Source organism: Megalops cyprinoides, chromosome 7 (assembly GCF_013368585.1).
Source record: "Megalops cyprinoides isolate fMegCyp1 chromosome 7, fMegCyp1.pri, whole genome shotgun sequence".
In the NCBI taxonomy this organism is placed as follows: Eukaryota; Metazoa; Chordata; class Actinopteri; order Elopiformes; family Megalopidae; genus Megalops; species Megalops cyprinoides.
In genome coordinates, this window is record NC_050589.1 from 25,106,221 (window position 1) to 25,128,414 (window position 22,194).

At 41.2% G+C, this 22,194-nt stretch overlaps 1 protein-coding gene across 2 annotated transcripts in view; it reads right to left on the reverse strand.

Annotated features, from left to right (window-relative positions):
• The window catches only part of LOC118780772 (immunoglobulin superfamily member 21-like), a 176,052-nt gene that overhangs the window by 9,844 nt on the left and 144,014 nt on the right, over positions 1-22,194 (reverse strand). For both annotated transcript variants that reach the window (XM_036533454.1, XM_036533453.1), the window contains exons 5-6: positions 10,442-10,557; positions 3,157-3,622 (exon numbers count right to left, since the gene is read on the reverse strand). In XM_036533454.1, the coding sequence (XP_036389347.1) occupies positions 3,157-3,622; positions 10,442-10,557 (582 nt within the window). The remainder of the gene's footprint in view (positions 1-3,156; positions 3,623-10,441; positions 10,558-22,194) is intronic.

A 22,194-nucleotide genomic window follows, 5' to 3' on the forward strand; every position in this document is an offset into this window, starting at 1 on the left:
ATGACCTGGTGTAATGAGTGCAAAACCTGGATTTCTGAGCAGTGGAAATAAATAATATTATCTAATGAGTTATCTTTTTCTCTTTTTCCTACATTCTGACAGGTTTATGTTTTGAGAAAGCTGTCAACCCACATTGCCTGTTCCCAAATGTTAAACATAGAGTGGATCTGTTACAGTCCAGGCAACCTACCTTGTGGGAGCCATTTGGTCTGGTTTTGACTCTGCATGGTAGAATTATGGCCAAGGAATACAAATCAATTTTAGATGACCAGGTGCACCCTACTGTGCAAAGCGTTTTCTCAAAGTGTTCTCATAAACACACTGTTGAATGGATTCAGAAGTGGTTTCATGAAAACGAGGACGAAGTCAAACACTTTGCATAGCCTCCCAGATCACCATATCCGAACATCAATGAACCCTTATGGGAAGTTCTGGAATGTAGAATGTGGACAGAATTTCCACCTCCTACATCTCTCACAGAAACTGGAGGCTTTTCCTCTCGAAAAATAGTCCAACATCACGCTAAAGACAATTCAAAACTTGTGTAACAGCATTCCAACAAAGAGAGAAGAGGACAGAAGCTGTTCTGAAGGCCAAGGACAGCCCAGCTCCTTATTAGTTAATAAATATTCATATATTGTTTGGTGTTTCCATTATTTTGCCCATCCCTTATATATGTGAAATATCTGAAGACTCAAAAGAGAATGTTGTAAAAACTATTTACTGCAGAAAGCAAATGTCCTCCCTTGCACATAACCTCAGGTGTTTCATAAAAGAAAGTTATTACAATTGTAAAACACATAGTTAAAAGGGATACATGCTAGGAATATAAAGTGAGAAATGTGACAAATGAATTCCCTGCAGAGATATGGTTTCTGACTTTACACTACTTAGTGGTAATGGAAAATAAGTGATAAGTGATTGTAAACCTGTTTTGTGTGTGCAACAGTAAGTTACTATGCAGAATGTGTGCCATCCTACATTATTGATCCATTCTCTTGTACAGTTAGAGTTGGTAATATACCTAAATGTGGCTTTCCAAGCTGTCAGAAAACACATTTTAGAAGGAGGAAAAAAGCATCCAGATACAACTGGGAGTAGTCTGCCATTTCCATCCACATCAGAGACCAATAGCATTCTGAGTCATCCTCACACCATAAAAGGACCACGCGGCATTCAGCTGAGTATGTGGTGCATGTTTGAGAGTAGTTATTTTGACCTCTAATTAATTTGAAATTTACCCTGTGACTGTCCAAGGCATTCCATTTAGCACCCAGTACACCCCCCCCCCCCCCAGCTCTGCCCCTCTCATCAGTCCACCTCATTCTGGCTGCAGAAGGCTCAAGGTTTTTTTCATGCCAAACAATCTGAATTTTAATGAGCTCCAATTAAAAGCGACACATGCACATTTCCGAAATGCTTGCATTTCCTCGCGCCGTTCTGCATATCTAGGTAACAGCAAAAAAAGAAAAAAAAACATGTCCAGCTTTTTGAAGAAGGCAGCTAATAATAAATTAGGCAGGCTCTGCCAGAGCGACGAAGCCTGTAGCAGACAATGAGGGAGGTTTATAGTTGGACGACACGTCGAAGCGTCTGTTTGCACAGCCAGGCTGCCGGTTATACAAAACAACTGCTCACCTGCAGTCAGCTAATCCCTTTTTCTGGGCTGTTCTGCACACCCATTTATTTGCTGTGTTTGTTGTTGTCGTTGTTGTCGTGTGCTTTTTTCCCTCTTTTCTCACATCCCCTGGATTTAAGCAGATTACCCTGCAAAGCCCACTCGATGGGACAGGCAGCGTGGTTCTGCAGTTTGGTAGAGATATTCACTGCCACTGGGACGTATGGCATGGGGGAGGGCATGGCTCTTACTGGCTCTTAAGAAGTTTTCGCTTGTGTTGTATTGTACGTCACTTGTAAGTCGCTTTAGATAAAAGCGTCTGCCAAATGAATAAATGAAATGTAAATATAAAGACAGCTTGGACTTTTGACTGAATCTGGAGACGAGCACACAGAACCTCAAAACAGTTATTTTTGCTTCTTCGGCTCATATACCCTGCAGTGTTACTTTCCTCTCAGCAGGGGGACAAGGTTCTCCAGATCTCATCGGACTACGCTTAACATTCCCATTCTCCTCGTGGGTGCGATGACGTGTCAATGCGGGAGCTTTGAAGTGTTAATTGAATCTCCTAGAGGGCATCTTTGTCCTCTCGAACTCTCGCTTTACCCTTCAGCCTCAGTGTTTGTCACAGACTTTTGTTACTGCCCTTGTAATGCCCGTTCTTACAGTGCGGTTTTAAAACTACACTCTCTGCCTCTGATTGTCCACAGAAACCCCAGCGTCGGATAACTGTACTCTCTCTGTGCTGCCAAAACACTGTGCACTTAATGACAGCAGAAGAAATACCTGCTATTCGCCCACACGAGCCGCACAAAGGTCAGTGTACGGTTATAATGAAGCCAGAGGCGCAGATGTGAATGGGGGAGAATACCAATTGCAGCCCCATGTTGTGTTACTTTCAGCCAACAGATGGCGACAAAGAGGCCATCATTCAAAAGCTTAATTACTCTACACAGTGCTCTCCTGTTAGCTCTCTAATTCAAGTTGACTTTCCCAATAACTGCTCTGAGTTAACTCAATCTAACACCAACTTGCTATATGAATTGGCATATCAGTCACACACAATTTGCATTCCACACTGAGCTCACAAACAGCTCATCTGTGGCACGATTATGCATCACATGCCGTCAACATTGTCCAAAGTGTTATCTGTGCCTGTGCAAGTGTGGCTGCATCATAGGACAGGCCTGGAGTGGGGTGTGGCTGGGTAATGTGAGTAGTGTTAAAGAGGAAGAAAGGGCATGGATTTGTAGTGGGATATGTGGATGGGCAGAAAATCTGTAGTTGGGTTGTGGGAACTGTGAGAGGGGAACGATGGGCGTAGCTTTGTCAAGTGACAGACGTGGGAGAGGAGGAATAGGTACAGATTGGTCATCTAACAGGTGTGGGAGGGGAAGGAGGGGCACAGCTTGGTCATGTGACAAATGATGAAGGGAAGGGATGGGCATGGCTCTATCGGGTGTCGGAGAGGATGAAAAGATGTGGCTGAGTCATGTGACATCATGGGAGGGGCTGAAGGAGGGTAGCATCGCACTCACCCAGCGTGACCTCGGCTTGCATGGGCATGGAGAGTGCGGGGTGCTTGACCTCGCAACTAAACAGGGCGTCGTTGTCCAGCTGGGGGTTGAGAGTCCAGGTGAGCATGGCCCGCACCTCGGAGGTGCCGTTCTTCAGTGGGACGAGCGTGTTGTGGAAGTAGTAGAGCGGGTCGCTGCTCTGCACCCAGCGTGGGAACTCGCGGCTCACCACCGTCTCCGGGATGGTCTCGGTGGCGGGGCTGGGCTCCAACCTGGCCGTGTAGCCGCGGGCAGGGCTCTCTGTGTACAGCCGGGCCGGCTTGCCGTCCACATCCAGGAGGGACAGAGACTTCCGCAGCTTGGTGTCGTCCAGGTCACGGCTGATCAGCGGCCTGGGGCCCCTAACCCCAGCCAAACTCCCGCCCTCACCCCCGCCCTGGCTGTAGGGGATCACCTCAATCACCTCCCCGTCCCGCTTGAAGTATACCTGAGGGAGAGAGGGAGAGAGAGAGAGAGAGAGAGAATGCAAAAGACAGTAAGGATGAGGAAGAGGATGAGAGAGGGAGGACGGAGACAGAGAGAGAAGATAAGTGACGGAGAGAGAATAAGGAAGAGACAGGAGAGGAGGAAAAACAGGAGAGAGTGAGAGTGAGAGAAGGGGATAGAGAGAGGATTAAAAGAAGCAGGGAGACAGACCCACGCGTATCCCCTCCAGTTATTTTCATTTAAAAAGCAATGTGTACGCCCCGCAGACCAGCTGCTTGTGTAGCAGCATCCTGCTCTTAATGTTCTGATGATAATTTATTCGTATATTTAGCCGGGTTCAAATTTAACCCTCAGCCTGTTTAAAAACCGTCGGACATTTTTAATTCAATTTTCGCGAGATCGCGGCTTCATTACATTTCACAGTACATTTAGCTCAGCGTTTACGACTTTCATTTTCCACAGAGCCAGTTGTGTGGATTATTCAAGCATACTCTGCTCTCTACACCCCCTCTGGGAGAATTGCTCCTCTTGGTAAATAACGCAATAACTGTACACAAGTGGGATTTAGACCTGTTCCTCTTCAGGGTCTTGTTTCAATAATAACTAATAATAACTTCACAGCTATAGATATTGAGGTGGTAATGCATCAGTGCTCTAATGACATGTGGCACCGAGACTGGGGAGCTGCAAGGTGCTCCAGGATGTTCTGACTCAGGAAGACCCTCTATGCTGTAGCAGGAGGGTCAGTGTTCTTTTACTGCAACAATTAAGAGTAATGTATTTTACTCCTCAAAGGTGAATAGGTACACTCCAGCGCAGGAACGGTGCTGGTGTATCGTAGTAAGCATGTCGTTTTTCAGCTTCAGAGATCTCTCCCTACATTTTCTTCATCCAAATGCTGTACTTTTTGTTATTGAATTTAAATCCACTCAGAAGACTATCTCCTCTAGTATTGACTAGTTTATGATTGGATTATGCAAGCACTACTTTCCCTCTGGGCAGTACGATCACCCTGATCGGAAAACAACTTGCTGCATGGCTATACATCTCTGACCCTTTGCTTCATATTTCTGACCCTTTGCTATTTACTTACAGTTGTTTGATGCTTATTTGCATTTCACCATTAACGATTCCTTCAAATTCCTTTAAACTTCAAAACAGATTTTTACATATTCATATGTTTTGCCTAAACAACAGCATCTCTTCAGTTATCCACAGCACGTATTCATGTTTGTTTTCTCTCTTTGTCTCTTTCTTACTGCCTCGAACAGGAGCAGCCCCATGCTGTTGCTAGCCTGTGACAGTGCTCTGGTGTATTAAGTGGAAGGTGGGCTGAACAGAGACAGGCTTTGTAGACAGACTGCACAAACTTCAAGTGAAAGGCGCACTTTCGCTTCAGCTCCCTGGTGACTTATTTAAATGTCATGGAGAAAAGGAAGCCCTTTCCTGTCAAAAATCCGCTCATGACTAACACACCCAGGTGAGGCATGGAATATGAGGACACGGACTTAAAGCCCGTCCTGTGTCTATGACACGTGAACACAATGAGAAATGGTGATCTAATTCATCTGCAATTGCTGTCCTCTTTAAGAGTCTCCCATATGATTCTTAAGGTGGAACCGAGTTTTCTGACAACAGAGACTCTCTTCGCATTCCAAAAACGCACCAGGTAAAGTTATGAATGGAGAGTGGCGTCGCTATGTTTTCAGTGAACACATCTCCGCTGTTCATAGTGAGAAATAGCCGCGTTTTCATCCCCGTCAGGCACATTGACGCAATACACAGGAGATGGCGCTCATGTTTTGTTTACTTCTGACCAGAAGGTGGAGCTCTAGATCCTCTTCAGCATCTGGTCATCACCTTACACAAGGTGAAAGTCATCTGGTTTGACAATGTGTCTATGCACATAGCTTATATTCTTTAGTCGATTACCTTTCAAGGTTACCAATATAAACTACTGTTGCGATTTCACACGGATGTTGAGCTTTTTGTTAAAGGAGCATAGATCGAGGATCTGTTAAAAATCTTCCCTTCTGAATGTCATACTTGAATGGGAGCACAAGCCCTGGATTCGTTGCTTATATTGACTGAATCACTTGCTTATAAAGCCGCAAGGATCCATTTCTACATTACTACTAATGAAGGACTTCCTTTTTTCATTTTAGTTTATCCTTGGTTTTGGCGGTAGGACAACAGTGAGAGCCCCTTTGCTGGTCTGACTGCATTCAGGATTTTGCATTATGCACAAAACTGTCACATATCTGCCTTCATACAGCAGAAAGACAACGCTAAAATAAGTTAGTTATGTCATATGATACCTAAGGCTGTTCTCTTAAAAATATCAGTACGTTACAATTATTGTTTAACATGCATATCTCATTTGACCTTGAAATGCATTTAAAATTTTAAGGAAAATTCAATGAGTAATTCAGAGCCCCAAGGAAAGCGTTTAGCAGGACACACACCACGCCACAGCCACTTGCAAGACAGACTCATAAATGCAAGGTACGTCCAACCAATCACTTTCACTTGGTTTTATTTTCTCACTAACCCACCCTACGTGCCTTCTCTTAAATAGATTTCAAATCAAACCTACCCTTTTTGAAGAGATTTGACAATCCTGTCAGAAGCAATGAACGTGTTAGAAAGAAGCAGTAATTGAATATCTATTTTTGCAGTGGGACATCATTTTCCTTTTATTGGCTTTATTATTGTGTGTGGCGTGGTGTCTTATTGCTAATGGGTAATCACATTATTCAGGACAGGCCATTGTTCCCCTTTCAGTCAGATAATGGATTGCTGAACCCAATTACATTTTTTTTTTCCAAGAAATTACGGTTCACTCGAAATTGCTCCAAACCCCATACTTTACGTTTTAATTCGAGAGTTAGAGGTTTACTGTGGGTGATTCGAAATAATGCCCTCATTATACTTTCAGGAACCGTTCAGGTGAGCCCGAACAATCAAACGTGAGCTGCTGTCGATGCAATAGACACGCAAATGTGTAATTCTTTCCATGTGCCAAATCATTTCGTTTTGCCAACTTTGTAACTTAAGAATGATATTTGTACTTTGCCGGAGGAAAACTACTACCAAAAGCCCCCCCACCCCCAAGGCTTCCCTAATGCCAGTCTTTTCTTGTGAACTCAAGACGTTGTTCGGAGGCTCTCTGCCCGCAGAAAGGCACTCTTGAGGTGTCAGCACAGACTACGCCTTCGTTGACATTCACATGGCAACCTCGTTGCAGTGCTCTGCTGTTCTCATATCTATTTATATAGGACATCCTTAGTGAACGCAAGGGTTCATCTGACAAGGCGTAAGACAGATGTCATATAGGCAACCATAACATACACAGGTGTACATGTATATGGGGGCTGCGTCAAAATCAGACAGCAGACTTTTAGTTAAATAAAGGGAAAGAACAGTGTGGTTAGTCGCTTGAACCTGACTTCCACCCCGAAGGAGCTACGTCTCGTTCATCCCCCGAAGGAGTCACGAGAGAGAGAGAGAGAGAGCGTAAGCTGCTATGTGTTTGTACACCCATTATGAGGTCCGTTTTCTTGTCTGCGCTGCTCTCTGCGAGAAATAAGGTTTATTGCCAGATAAACGGTCGTTGTTTTCTGACAACAGCTTTGTCGGGGCGCCCTCGTTTTCTTAATGCTTTATGAGACCCAGAGTGTCTTGCGTTCTCCAATAAGCAAAACAAGTCCCAGTTGGTTATCATTTTAGAGCGCTGAAAAGTCGAGCGCTCCCGGCAAGAGGTAAGTGATATGGCCCTGTAATGTAAGAGAAGCTCCACAATCAACATTAGCTTTGCACCTCTGCCTTGGGCCAGTCAGACTCACTGAGCTCTCACAGTGCTACGAGTCTCATAACGCGCGATTTTCTGGCAAGTCATTGTTACCGGCTCAGAGATGCCTGCAATTGATCTCCACAGATTTTGAGGTGAAATAACAGTACAAAAGGACTTCTCACTGACTGTTGTTTTACTCCGTGCCTTTGATGTGGGGGCATATGGTTCGCACTCTCCAAGAAGGACCCAGTGAGTCTGCAGTCCACAAAGTGTAGACATTAAATTTCAAAACTAATCGACGCGTTGTTACTGTTACGCAGAAATGTAATTTCAGCTAATACAGTTTGCTTAAATAAATAGGATTTTAATTTAACATTTGTTATTATAATTGTATTGTCTTTTTGCAATAAAAATGGCAAGCTACCTCCTCTGAATCATAGCAAAACTCTAGTTTGTTCCCTTAATCCTGGAGTTAAAATATTAATCAAAATTTTATACGTGTCCTGTTAAGGCTTTAACTTTTAGTGCTGGTTTATAGAGCCCTTTATCAACACCGTGTTAGTCTGCAGAAGATTTCTTTTTCAAGGGCTGAGATTGCTTGATGATACTTTGGACGAAACAAATCGATCCTTGCCTATTTTTACATTGCCTTACGGTAAAACATTATTGATCAAATGCTAGAGCAAGGTGCTCGAAATGAAAATGGGTTTTTAACAACAATTTCTGGGGAATGGCAAATTGGGAGATACAAGTAGCTCTTTTGGAAACTATTTTTGCCAGCATGTTTTATAGCTCATGTCAAATTACCCAACTCAAATCACATTCAGCGTTTAACACCCGCAAAATAGAGCATAGCCATCCAAAAGGAACAATCAGAAGTGTGGGGACTTCCCAGAGGAACTCAGGCCTATGGCTTCAGGGACATACCGACATGATGCCCGATCAAAACCTCTCAGTGATGGCAGCTTTCCATTACATGAGAACTATTTCTGTTTTAAAAAAAAATATCAGAGAGAGAGAGAGGGAAAAGACGTCTGCTTTTAGACACAGTGTCAAGCTGAATTCTTCAATACCTTGCTGCAAGCCTCCAGCACTCATTATTGTGCATATAGCATACTCAGCAGGGTCCTGTAGACGATTTGGCCTATTACAAGGTCTTGCTGACAGACTGGGTAGAAGAGATCATTTCAACCCAGCATTTCCCCTCAAGTTTGTGTCTCTGAAGGGAAAGCCAGTGGGGTTGGCTGTAATAATCCACGACTGCCCCGGGGCTGCCTGCCTGCAGACGGCTCTGTCTGGGTGGAGGCTGCAAGCTTCATTAAATGTAATAAGGAGGGGCTCAAGCCTGCAATGGAAGCCGGGGACCCAAGAGGGGCCCTTATGCAACAGTCGGCGATTGCGACGGTAATTGCGGCTTGCCAGACAATCGATGCAGCGACGCCTGGCAGCGGTCACTGGAGTTTACCAAAGGAGGGGAGGTGGGGTGGAGGAAATCGTTTTTCACCTCGGACGTTCCTCTCTCTGGGTGCTTAATCGTTTGAGACGGAGCGCAGGAAGATACGGAACACATAACGATACGCCCACAGATAGCGATTAATGACCCTACAGGGAATAAAAATGGCCTGTGGAGCACAGACAGTGACCCCCACACTTTACCCCGCTACAACAATTCTGCTTATGTAAGATGGATACAGAGAACAGCATAGTGAAGGATGCAAGTTTTATGAGTTAGAAATCTGGATATTTTGAGACACTACAACTGACCCATGTGAATTGTGTAGATCTAAAGCCAAATTGTGAGGCAGTCCGGGAGACAAGAGCGTACTGCATTTGAGTAGTAAAGTGGTTTGAGTAGTTTCACACACACACACACACACACACACACACAATAATAATAATTCTAGTAACCTGATCTCTGGTATCATCTGTGCACTTGTTCTTTGGTACTTGATTACAGTTTGACATCACAGTTTTTCTCAAGACAGATGAGTCCATTTCGGTGCCTATTGCTACAATGTTAGAGTGACCACCATGCTTGAAAAGTTCATACAGGCTTATTCAGATATTCAAAGAGACAATGACCTCCACGAAAGAGGAGGTAAAGGTCTGCAGAGCACTGTGAAACAGCACTGTAAGTTTAATCTGTATCCATTGAAGGCTAATGCTTCACAGGGTGCTGACTGTTTCTTTGTCTTCTTCTGTGTTTTCTTGTAAAAAAAATATCTGGCTTTATACCAAGGGAACATGTGCATTCCTGATTTTTGACTAAATTCTGAATACATTCAAACATTATTTTGTGTCTCGTGAAACCCTTTTTTCTGGGAAACACCATCTGAACACCAGTCGGAAGCAAAGCTTTGTCTTGGCTGTTACAATAGATGTGATGTAAACCTTGACCGACATGCTTTAAGACACACCTGTTCATGAAACATGAAAAAAGGTACCATTTCTAGAAACAACTTCATCTTCATGGCCCTCAGATGTAAAACTAATTATTGAGCTGAATTAATTTTGCAATTGTGCAATAATTATGAAGGTCAAAGCAAAGTCATTGTATATGGTTGCATACTTTATTCATGAATGCTGTTAAATAGGTTTTGTTAAAAAATTAATAATTGCCTTTTTACAAGTCTTTCGTTAAAATACCTTAACTGTTTTCACTCTAAACTTAATTAATTTCCAATTTATGAGTTACTGCATAATGTTTTACTTGCACTGCTTTATTTAGCTCTAGACAATAAATACAACAAATCTAAATAAATTTGCTTAATTTCTGTGTGTATATTATATGCAAATAAAGTCAGTTTAAATAGTTAAATAATTTTCTCTTATTACAGCATCATTACGCTGTTCAGTGATCTTGATTCTGCCAACTGGTTCTGATCATTTTAAGGTGAAACTCACACAATAACCATGTGACCTCTGTTCAGATCAGTTGACATCAGCGCATTGAAAAAAAGAATAAAATAATCATATGGATATTATTTTTTGGTTATATTATGGAATAAAATGTGATTTTTGTCTCACCACTGGGGCCGGCTTTCCTCCAGAGACGATGCACATCAGGGTGAAATTCTGGGCCCGATACCGGCTGAATGGTGCTGGAGTGTCTGCTGCAACCACAGAAATGGACAGAGGGGGCGCTGTGGAGTAAAGAGGACAGATCAGCGGGAATGTCTTTAGACCTGAACAGCAATATCAGCATATGTCTTCTTTTGAATGTTTAAAACTGTTTTTCATTCATACAAACCATACACCCATACAGACTAAAAAGAGCTTTGCGAGTAATTTTAAAAAATCATTCCTTTTTCTTTAATAACAAGGGCTTTAAGACTGAAAAAAACAGTTCAATTAGTCATGTCTCATGTCTCTTTAAGTTTCTGGGTTGCTCTAGTTTGAACAGTTTATCTATATCGTACACTCTTCTTATGACTTACAGAGCATTTCATCTTCAAAGAAAGCGAACGGGATTTTGAACGGAAGGGATTTGGGAGCACATCAGCTCCAAATGATTTGTCAGGGCGAAGGATGCCCGTTTTCAAACGGCCGTTTTGGAGGCTGGAGACACAGTCTCTGCTGAGAGACAGGCTAATGAATTGTGAAAGGATCTACAGCAGCGAGCCAGATCGCTGGGGGCAGCCGGAAAGGCCACGGCCGTCAGCCCTCTGACCTACATATTTATTTGTGGGCGAACAGAAATTCCCACAGAACCGCTGACATCATTATTGCAATCCCTCATGTGTGGTTATGGCGTCCTTTAATAATGCAGCGCTTCACATCGTTCACTCAATCATACAACAGAGCCAATTTGGCAACATGATGTGTTTGAAGTCCCCTGGGGTGGGTTAAAGACAAAGCGTGCATGCCCGATCCCCCTCCACTTCCCCACTCATCATCCATGGTCCAGCACTACATCACTGGGGAAACGCAGATGCAAGTTGTCTGCCTGCGCTCCTGCCTCCAATGGTTAAGCACAAGGACCGGGATAACTTCAATAGCTGGCCAGGAGTCAAGCAGGTGCCATGGAAGGACAGGGAAACGGACGCTTTAGCGTGAGTATGTGTGGATCTGGAGTGTTCAAAGACCACTGCCTTTTAATCTAAGCTATCACTCTTTATGAGACAGCCCTCTTTCACTGGAAGTGGACACAAACAGCAAAATACCAATTAGCAAAAATTCACAAAAAGTTTCTTCTGGGCCAATAAAAATGTGATGGTAATGCATTTCATAAATCTGTCTGCCGGTGCTGAACTGAAAGGCCAATATTACTTTATTACTCCACCATGCCCCACTGCCAAAGATGGTACTTTTAATGTTTCCTGATTTTCTGTTGATGTGATCTTTGTAGGCAGCACAAAATACACTGAGCACCAGCTACATTAGAATACCATTACAAATTAAATTCCCCTGAGTCCACCTTTACGACAGTACCCGTGGAGCAGAAGTCAAACATTTGACTCTAAAAACATCCATTTGACTATGAAGAATGCCTCCTTCTGATGACAGCTGCCACCTTCCTACCAGAGCCTTTCCATTACTTCCTCACAATAAATATTACATGTCACATTCTCTCTAAACTACATAAGAATGAACTGTTTTCTAAAATGAAACTCTCAAAATTACTGTTTTCTAGCTTTGGAAGTACAGTAGCAGATACATATTTATTTGTCATATGCTGATGGCAATTTGCCATCTTACAAGTGAAAAGGATTTCAGTCTACCTGCTATTGCATACAACTATATGCATACATTTGTGCTTGTGTTTAGTACTATTTGAAAAATAGGGGTGGGTATAGGACTTATTGTAACTTTTACACTCACAGCTTTACTTTTACTGTACTGCATTAATTATGCTATTTAGTAAAGATTTTGTCTATACCACAGAGAGTGTATTGGTACAAAAAAAACCCACATTGGCTACTTAATTTATTGACTAAGTGATCATCTGGAAACCAGTTAGGAAAATAAGATTATTATCACTCTGGAATGTAATTTTAATATCTAAATTCATTTGCCATCAAAATAATGAGCATTCCAGCAGGAGGGGTTGTTTCTTGTTCTGTTGATTGTTTATTGAGGGTTTGGTACAGTGCGGTACAGCGATTGAATACCCGTCAGCCTGGTGTGCTGCAAACGGAAACACACAAAACTGAGGGTACAGCCACATGCTGTGACTGAGTGATCCTGTTAATAACATATCGGCGTTTTCATAAAGCCATCGACTGGAAAAATGCATGTCACTCACTTTGATGAACAGAGATATTGATGAGTTTTCACAGCGGCAGTGGTTAGTCACGTTAACCAGTTTAATTATAGTGATATAATAGCCCTTTTTCTATAAATAATATGCTATTAATGTGTAAATAAGCTTTATTACACAGCCATGCCAGTCTTTTCCTTAGGAAAGGTAATCAGACCAGGTAATCTATCAGAAAGCAATGGGTAGTTAGCACAAAAGCTCTTTGAGAAATACAATTACACTTAAAGACCTTGCCAGGAAGAGTGCTTGAGAGAAGCTACAAATTGCCTACAGCTAGTGTTTGTATTTGAAACAGACCTCTGGCTGTCACAGGACTAAATGTATCTAACTCAATGAAACAGACTCAGCCACATACAAAAATATCTCATAAACTAAGTCTATTTATCACACTGTAAAGCCCTTTTCTTTTCTCCTCAGTAGGGAAAAACTGGTAACCACTACAAAATGAGGAATAATCTGTCCAACAGCAAAGACTAATTTTTTTCTTTTTTTTTCATGTTTTCTGGCACTGTCACGTGACCTGCTCTCCACTGTGTTGGTGCTCTCATAGAACTTTGCCATCAGACTCAGACAATATCAGAGAATGTGTTTATGCAGATGTAAATGCATTCATATTAGACTGAAGCCCCTCAAGTGTCTGTAGTACCAAAATGCTTTGTTTAACCAGCCACAGCTGAATCAATATATCCATGTCAAGAGGTTCCATGAATGCAAACAATGGTTAAAATAAACGTTCCAATGTTCTAAAGTGCCTCAGAATATGAGTGTGTAATTTTATAGCCATTTACTTCTTAATCTCCCATCTGAGACTGATAATTACAGACTTTTGGGGAAAAAAGTGTTTCATTTAGGGAATTGGAAAAAAAAAAAACATACATATTGTTAAGCCTTGATGTAAATTTTAAAATTAATATAAAAAAACAAGACCAACAACACCCAGAAAGACTTTTTCCAGTACAAAAACATATTATTTAATCCATTTTAGAATTAAAATTGCACATATTTTGAAATGTGATAGCATATTTATCATCCTCTCAAGTCTAATTGGAATTCTGAGGTGCCTGGCATCTTTTGTTTGACATTCTGTGTTGGTAGTGAATCATCAAGTCCTGTTCCACAGATGACTAATTTCTAACAACCTTCGATCTCACCCTGTTGAAGACATATTTCTTCAAAAACCATGCTTCCCCTCTTAAATAGCTGATCAAGTGCTATTGTAACTGCTTCCTTCCTTCATTATTACATACCACACCTCAATCTCTTAATGAAAATGTCACAGTAATGTTTGTTAAGCACTCTAGAAACACAGCTATGACTATTTACCATGAAGAATATCCGTTCTCCTGATTCATCAGCTCCCCCGATACCTTTAAGATGGCAAATGTTGCTTTTTCTGGTATTACCTCTGTTCTTGTAAGAACCTGTACTTCTAAGGCGAATAATAAGTAATCACTTTCACAGCTTCCGTATGAAATGCACAGTGCCATAAAAAAACATCCATTGTAAATGAGAGAAAACATAAGATCAACAGTGACTGCATTTATTTATTTATTTTTTCCTCATGTTTGAGGAAAGGCGCTATTCATATCCAAGAAACATTTTCTGTTTCTTGGTTATGAATTAACTGATCACTACAGGAACAAAGTGACTTTTTCACTGAATCTACAAGTCTTTTTATTTTAATAGGGTGGCTACGAAGCCATAATTGATTTTTTAAAATTGAATAGCGCTTCCCCTCAAGACGACTTGGCAGTTTTGACTGAATTATTGGGTCAGTGTTTTTTTTCCAGTAACTGTATTGCCTGTTATTTGTCAGTGTACTTCAGTTAGTTTCAAAAGATATTAATGAGCTCAAAAGAGGCTCTTAAATATATAAAATGATGCTTCTACAGTATTAGAATTCTCTGTGTCCTGTGGCCAATGAAACATTGAGCTATTATATATTGGATAATCATTACCTTGACATATGATAAAGTAATGGTTTTTCAATCATGAATTATGCACTCTATCACAGCTTGAGAAAGTATCTTAATACTGAGGACTCAGGTAACGTATGCCTCATCAAAAAGAACTGAATGGGAAATCAGCATTCAGTTCTTTTAAAAAAGCAGCTGCCACAAAATGTTCTAGATTAAAGTAATAAATACTTTTTCACCAGCTCCTAGTTCTTAGGAAACCAGGGAGAAACATCTTTTCACTTTGAAACAACATCAATGCATTCAATAGTTTAAGGCTCATCAGAAGATTTCCACAACAAAGCAAAGAAACTTCAGATCAAGAATTAGTAAGAAGCAGGAGAAAACTCTTTTGCGCAGCATTTGAGATATGGCATATGAATTCAAAAGGCACTCATTCACAGTAAAGTAATTCTCTTTTGCTTAACCGATTCACAAATTAGTTGATTTGGTCTTTATGCAACTACAAACCAAGGTAGTATATTTGGTGTTCAGGCAAACTGATCTAATATGTCTACAGATGAGAACTGCAGAAAGGACAAAATACGCATGACAAGAGTGAAGGAGATATAAAACTGCATTTTCTACAGTGCTAATGACCTGAATGATGAATATTGTTTGCAAACTCACACAGATATAACACAAATAGTTGGAGGGCCTTGAAAAGTCTTCAAATGAGTCACTAATGATTTCAGATATTTTTATTTATGCAGCCCTCTCCTTCTGGAAGTATGTGTGTGTGTGGTTGTCTGTATCTGCATGTGTGGGGGGCTTTACACCAAGAAAAGAAAGGAAAATATCATAGTTGGATGAACATCCAGTATTGGCAACTTTCTGGTAACGACCGGAGCTTTGTTGGGCGTGGCCTTAGAGAGAAACACACTCATTCAACTAATGCTACGAGCGTCTTGCATGGTTAAGAGCAAAATGTCATGCATTTCATCAGTTAATGTTCAGTCCGTTGTCCACCTCACAAAGCAATTCACACCAATAACTCTCCCCTTTTCCCATGACGCTACAGCCTCAAGCATCATTACCCTGCTGTCTTTAAAGTAACTGCAAATGGGATTTTCCAAATGTCTGAGATGCAGAATCATTTATAAGGGATCCAGAAAGACAGATGTTTGGTGCACAAAATAAAAGGGCCTAGTGTTCACCAGAGATGGAGACGAAGCAGAAGTTCTCTGCTTCCTTGGTTCAACTTCCCTCCTCTAATATATGGCTGGTTTCTGTCTGTCCTTAAACTGTCCTTTAACCGGGTAAGGAGAGAGGAACTCAAATTAGCTTGGATTCTGCTGCTTTTCTTAGAAAACTAATTTACTGATAACGATGAAATATTCCAATTTTTGCTTTTTAATTTTAAGGTTATTTCACATCTATTCTTTCTTTTTGGGGGGGATGAGTTCCTAAAATGTAAATTTGGCTGTAAATGTAATGTTTTGACTCAACTTGTGAACTTTGCTTATTTGTATATTTGTTGTTGTAATTCAAAATGTAACAACCGATGCCATTTCAAGGAGAAATCACCTTTTGTCACAAACAAAGTTTTGATCTCTGATGTTATAAGTGGTTTAGAATGGCTGTGTGGACTACAAACATCCTCAAAACGTCTAACTGTCCAAGGAAAAGTACCAACATTCAAAAGTTCTTTCAAGTTTACATTCATCAAATAAAAAAATAAGAAGCAAAATTAACTAAAAAGAAGCAAGAAAATTGATAGTGCCAAAACTGCAGTGGTGACAGCCCAGAGAGAGAACAGCGAGAGAGGCACAATTCATAATGCAGAATGACACCGTGAATTTTCATAAAAGAAACTGATTTTCTCCATTCATGTGTTTTTCGGCCAAATAGAGACCGCAGCACTGAGCTGAAAATATAATTTCAGTGCAAAGGTGATGAAATATGCCTCTCTTTCCTTCTCCCAGACAAAGCAAAATGCAATAAGACAAGCATTGAAAATGGCTTTAGGGTCTATCGGCATGACAGTCAGCTGCGGAGTTATTGTGTGTGCGTGTATGCTGCACATGGCTATGACTACAGTGACATAGAACTTACGGAAGAGCATCAACATCAGTCCACATTCTTCCAGTAGGACTGACACTGTTGATCAAGAAGAGGCACTACAGCTTGCTGTGGCTCTCCCAGCAATTCAAAGCTGCCTTGGCAAAACAGCTGAGAGATTTCACCATGCTAGTCAGCTCCTTTGTAAAAACTTGTCACATCAGACTGACCATTGAAATCATTGACTACCAAGCTTGCACTCCATTATTTAACTCACAGACTGTATTCTTCTCCTTAGGGCTTTGGCTTTTTCTGTCGTTTTTTTTTTTTTTTTGTAAAGAATCTCAAAAGCGAACTTTTTAACAGCCAGCGGAGGGACTGAGTAAAACCCTCTTTTGAGTGGAAAGATAGCTTCCTAAACTTAAGCTCCCAGCAAAATCTTCCCATACCGCAATGTGCCTGCTCACATAAGATAGGCTGAGGAATACATGACGGCAGTTGGATGGTGCGGTCGGTGTCCGTCTCTCTGCTCTCTCTGCATGTTGGGTAGAAACTGAATTGAGGCTTGGAGCCGTCACAGCTCTAAGATGGTGAGCGGGGGAATTAAAAAAGGATTTTATGGGAGTGAGGGAACGAACTGTAATCCGAGGGAAAAAAAATATGACAGATGGGTGCCTGCTGCCCAGCGTAGTTTCTGTAACACCATGGCTGGCACCCTCACCTTTAAATGTGGCACTTATTCTCCGGGGGGCCTGGGTACAATCTGCTACAGTTTGGCCTCCCCCCTTCTTTGCGGTCGACTGGGTAATTTACCGAGCTGGTACGTGCCAGTGTCCATATGGCTCCCTGGGGCTAGGGCTTCACACAAAAATGAGTTGATCAATGTGAAAAGAGGCACGATACATAGGCATTTTTTTATGGCATCTATTTTACTGACCGAGAGAAAATGGGGCCATAAAGTTATACGAGGCCAGAGAGGGCCAGGGGAGGCTGCAAAGAATCCATCATCTCGTTGGCCTCTCCGTGCAGCAGCAGCAGCAAGAGATTGGCCCCCTCTCCCAGCTTCCGTGGGCAGTCCACGTTACTGACACAGAAAAATGCAAGAGTGCCACTCGGCTTCGGGGCCCAAAAAATGCCAGCGCATTTTACAAAACGCCAGAACAGGTGAGCGCAGAGGGCAAGGAACAATGATGCATAATCAGAATGAGCTATTTTTATGTGTCAAGAGACAGCCTGTCCACCACTGCCTAAGTGTCACCGCCCCGCATTGAGTGAACATACACAGCTTCAGAGAGCTGGCCGATTTGACACCATAAAGAGCCAGGTGCACTTCAAAATGATACATCTGCAGCAGGTAAAGGGCTCAATTGCAAACTGATGCAAATTTCTGAAATTGCAATGCTTAACATCGTTTTTGCAAAGTGGTTCGAAATGGGAAGGGTTAGAATTGTGTCACCCTGACAGAATTTGACCAATACCAATATTCGGTGGCCACTGCACACAGGATATATGGTGTCAATCCAAACGGAGACATTGAACAAGACATGTAACATTTCACACTTCCCTCCTCTGATGGAATGCTGGAAAAAATGAAAATAAACGTGATTCAAAGTTTATTTCAAACTCACTCACCACAATTTATTGGTACACACTGCATTCAGTGAGCTAAAGCACACTTTAAGATAATGGGATTTATGTGAGCTGAGAAATTGAAAGTGTGGATGTGACGCCAACACCTGCCTGCTATCATGATAAAAACATATGAAAACATGTTGTAATATTACATTATTACAATATATTTTAATATACAATTATATGCCTGTTATCATAAAACACAGGGAGTGTTGATGAATCAAAAAATAAATCTGTACAGAATCGTATGTTTTTTATGTTTTTGTTAATTACTTCTGTCAAACCATTAAATAACGAGAAGAATAATGATGAGAATCCCTGGTCATAAGGAGAAAGGACTTCTAGAGTGCAAATATCAGGAGACTTCCTGTAGGTTCGACTTTCCAAGTGTGTGTGTGTGTGTGTGTGTGCGCGCGGGGGTGTGTGTGTGTGCCTGTGTGTGCGTATGTATATATGTTGGGGGTAGTTACATTTTTTGTAATAGTAATTTTTTTTGACTTTCTTTCAGTATTGTTGTGGCTGATCGATGCTGTTGTAGCTGGTGTCTGGATGTGCTGTGTCTTTGGCCTGTGTGGAACTGTCTCTCTCCTTTTTCTTCTGCTGTATTCTCACTGGCCATGTTTAGGTGTACTGAGCCTGTAATGTGTTGACTCATCACTGTTCAATATGATCGTTCACATTCCTTTCATTGTCCACAGGTGTACTGGAGACCTTTGCGTGCCATGGATTGGCAATTCGCTGTTCTGCGTATACACGCCAGGCAATGGGCTTTATTCCTGACTTCTCTTGCCAAGTCTTTATTACTGCTACAGTACAGTAGTCAAGGCTTTCCCTATTTGGAAGGATTTCTACACAGCATCCCCTGTGAATGGCGAAGATCTCCTGTACCTGATGCTCCGATCCCCCCCAGCAGAGTCAGAGGTCAGCTGCCCTTTGCCCTGCCCTGTTTACATTAGTGAGTGTGGAAGCTGTCTTATTAGAATAAACATACACGAAACATGACCTCCCTTTATGCCCCAGAGGAAGCAATTTTAATAATTCAATCTGCACACTGCCTATTCACCGGTCTCCTCTCCCTATGGAAAAAAACAAAAAACATCAGTTTCATAATTATGTTTATGCTTTGGTTATGCCAGAAGGAGGTCCATTTCTTTCTTTTAAAATTAGTTTCAGTTAGAAATTTACAAAGGATTTTTACTTAACTTAATGCCTACAGTGGATGGTTACTGTTTCCAGTAAAGCACAGAATCACATGGAAATGAAAGCTATAGCAGCCATTAATAATAATTATGAGGTAAAGCCCAAGGTTATAAACTCCTATAAAAATATTCACTGTAAGATGATTAAACACAGGATCACAGAGGATTTCAATGTATTTATGCAAATAATCTTTTTCTTTGCTTAAAACAAATATTGACTTTCATCAGAATAATTTTGCATTTTGCATCTCTGGTAATGATGAATTATTACTTGCCAACTGATATAATTATTTAAAACTACAGTCACTGCATATTCCATCAATTTTGTATTAAAGTTTTGAGAGTAACTGCAAATAGTTTTAAATCAATTAAATTATGGCCACAAGTTGCTTCATCTGCAACAGATGCAACTAGATGTGTTATGCATCATACATTATTTATTTGCCTAGCAGACAGTTATTCAAGGTAGCATGCAGAACATATTTACACATTAATCATTCATATAGCTGCATATTGACTGAAACAAGCTAGCCTAACCACCTTGTTCCAAGGCACAGTATAGGTGTCACAGCAGAGATTTGACCTTGCAACCTTTTAGCCCCCCAGTAAACCAGGCACAGTAGTCCAAGAATAACTGCCTTTTCTTGCTGTTTTCCTTGCTATCTCAAAATGGTTCCATTATGAAAACCAAGGCTCTATTACTTAATATTTTCAAAGATCACACATTATATTACAATATTTTTCAAACCGTGCATCTGAAAGAGGCACTCCTACCAATAACACCTCAGCTTTAGCAATGCACTCATCAGGGCCTGGATGCAGCATAACTGATCACAGTGGCCCAAGTGCTCATTTTATTATGTTGTTGTTCTCACTTTCACCTTTGGTCTAGATGCCTCCATCTGTATCTTACATGGTTCCCACTGCCAAGCAGAAACCTGGACAACCTGTTCTGCTCATCCCAGGTGCAGCTGCATGGTCAAGCAAGAGCACCAGGGACTCACTGAACCCTTTACAGACCCTTTCCAGTCGTGAAGGACATCTCTGCCATAGTCGGAGAGCATTCTTTAAAAGAAATCTACAACAATTCTTCAAAATCCCTCAGCTGCTGTACGGAATCTTGTTTCCATTTGTATATGGTTGGATATAATACCACTCTCCTGACTGGATTTTAGTGCTAGGGTGTAGAAAAATTTTCCTTTCCCTTTCCCTGGTGTCCACAGTCAACTGTGCTGTATTCCTGTGCAGTAGGGCCTGGACACAACTCTGATAATGTTTGTATAATAAGGAACTTCAAAGACTTTTGATCACCGACTATCTACCAGCCACACACACAAGAATCCTTTAACCGCTTATGGCTATGCCTGAGGACATTTTAATAATGCAAATGTGTTTTGATACTGTCAGACTCATTGTCACCGTTAATACTTGTTGATACTGCTAAATATCCTGTTAAAATGGCAAATAGTGAAAATGATTATTACAGGGAAAAATGTTTAAAATTATAGAGCAATCCTCTTCCTTTCCCTCTTCCCCTTCTAATAATCATGTCATTCAGTAGACACCCATATCAACCAGGACTAACAACCTGTGAATAACAGAGAGAAGACAATATTAAAAAATCTAGAATAAAATTTTGATTTAAAGAAAAGCTCAGGAATTTATTATGACACATGCCAAACATTATGACCAGCAAGGAGTTCAGGACAATTCTTGTTATTGCTAATTAAGATGAAGTTGAGTAAAATCTTCCTAAATTAGCAAGTTAACAAAAATAAAAACATATGGCTCACTGGAGGATGACCATATGGGTCATGTGAATTGAAGGAATTAGAGACGTGTGAATAATAATAAAGTATAGAGATCCAAAGACACATAAAAGTCTATCTTTAGAAGAAAGTTCTAAAAAATTAGCAGGAGAGTACACAGGCAGGCAGGCAGTTCATTCCACTAATGATGAGGAAAACAAGACATCACGTCTCAGAAACAGCAGACAGAGGAAGTGCAAGACCCAGTGAGTCAGTCAATCAAGATCATGGAAGATAAGAGAGAGACTAGGATGAAATGACTGAACAGAAGTAAAGGCAAGCGGGACCCTTAACACAGTGGTCAGCAAGAACAAAGACCGCAAGGCCAAAGACAGAGGCTGAAGAGAACTCGTGAAGGGGTTACTGAAGTGAGTGGTACGAGAGAAGCAGGTAAGACAGAGGACAAGTGAATATCTACTTAATATTTACTTATAGAATATCTACATCTACTACAATGAGAAGAATGGTATATTAGAGGAAGCGGTTAAAGTGTCTCAAAGAAGAGAGATATTGAGAGAGGGAGGCGGAGAAGCCCAGGGGGACTCCGAAGTAAACAGCTAAGGAGGAGAAAGAGAGTCACTCCAGCAGGAAGGAGAGGTCAACAGAAAGAAACCAATCAATAAGATGCAGCCTCATGTTTGTCCACGGAGAATAAGGAAAAGGCAGTCTGGCTAAGGAACAGTGAATATTATAATGCATGACATGTGGGAATGACAACTGGTTTGAAGATTCCTACCTCCAGCTTGGTCTGACACTGCTCATTCAACTTGAATGGACACTTCTGTTCTTTTGTGCTGGAAGTCGCTCTGGATAAGAGCACCTGTTAAATGAATGTAATGTAATGCAGTGCAACTTTAACCAACTGTGTTATCCAATATGCAAGAGTCCACAGTGAAACAGACTGATGTGGGGTTCCCAGGTACCT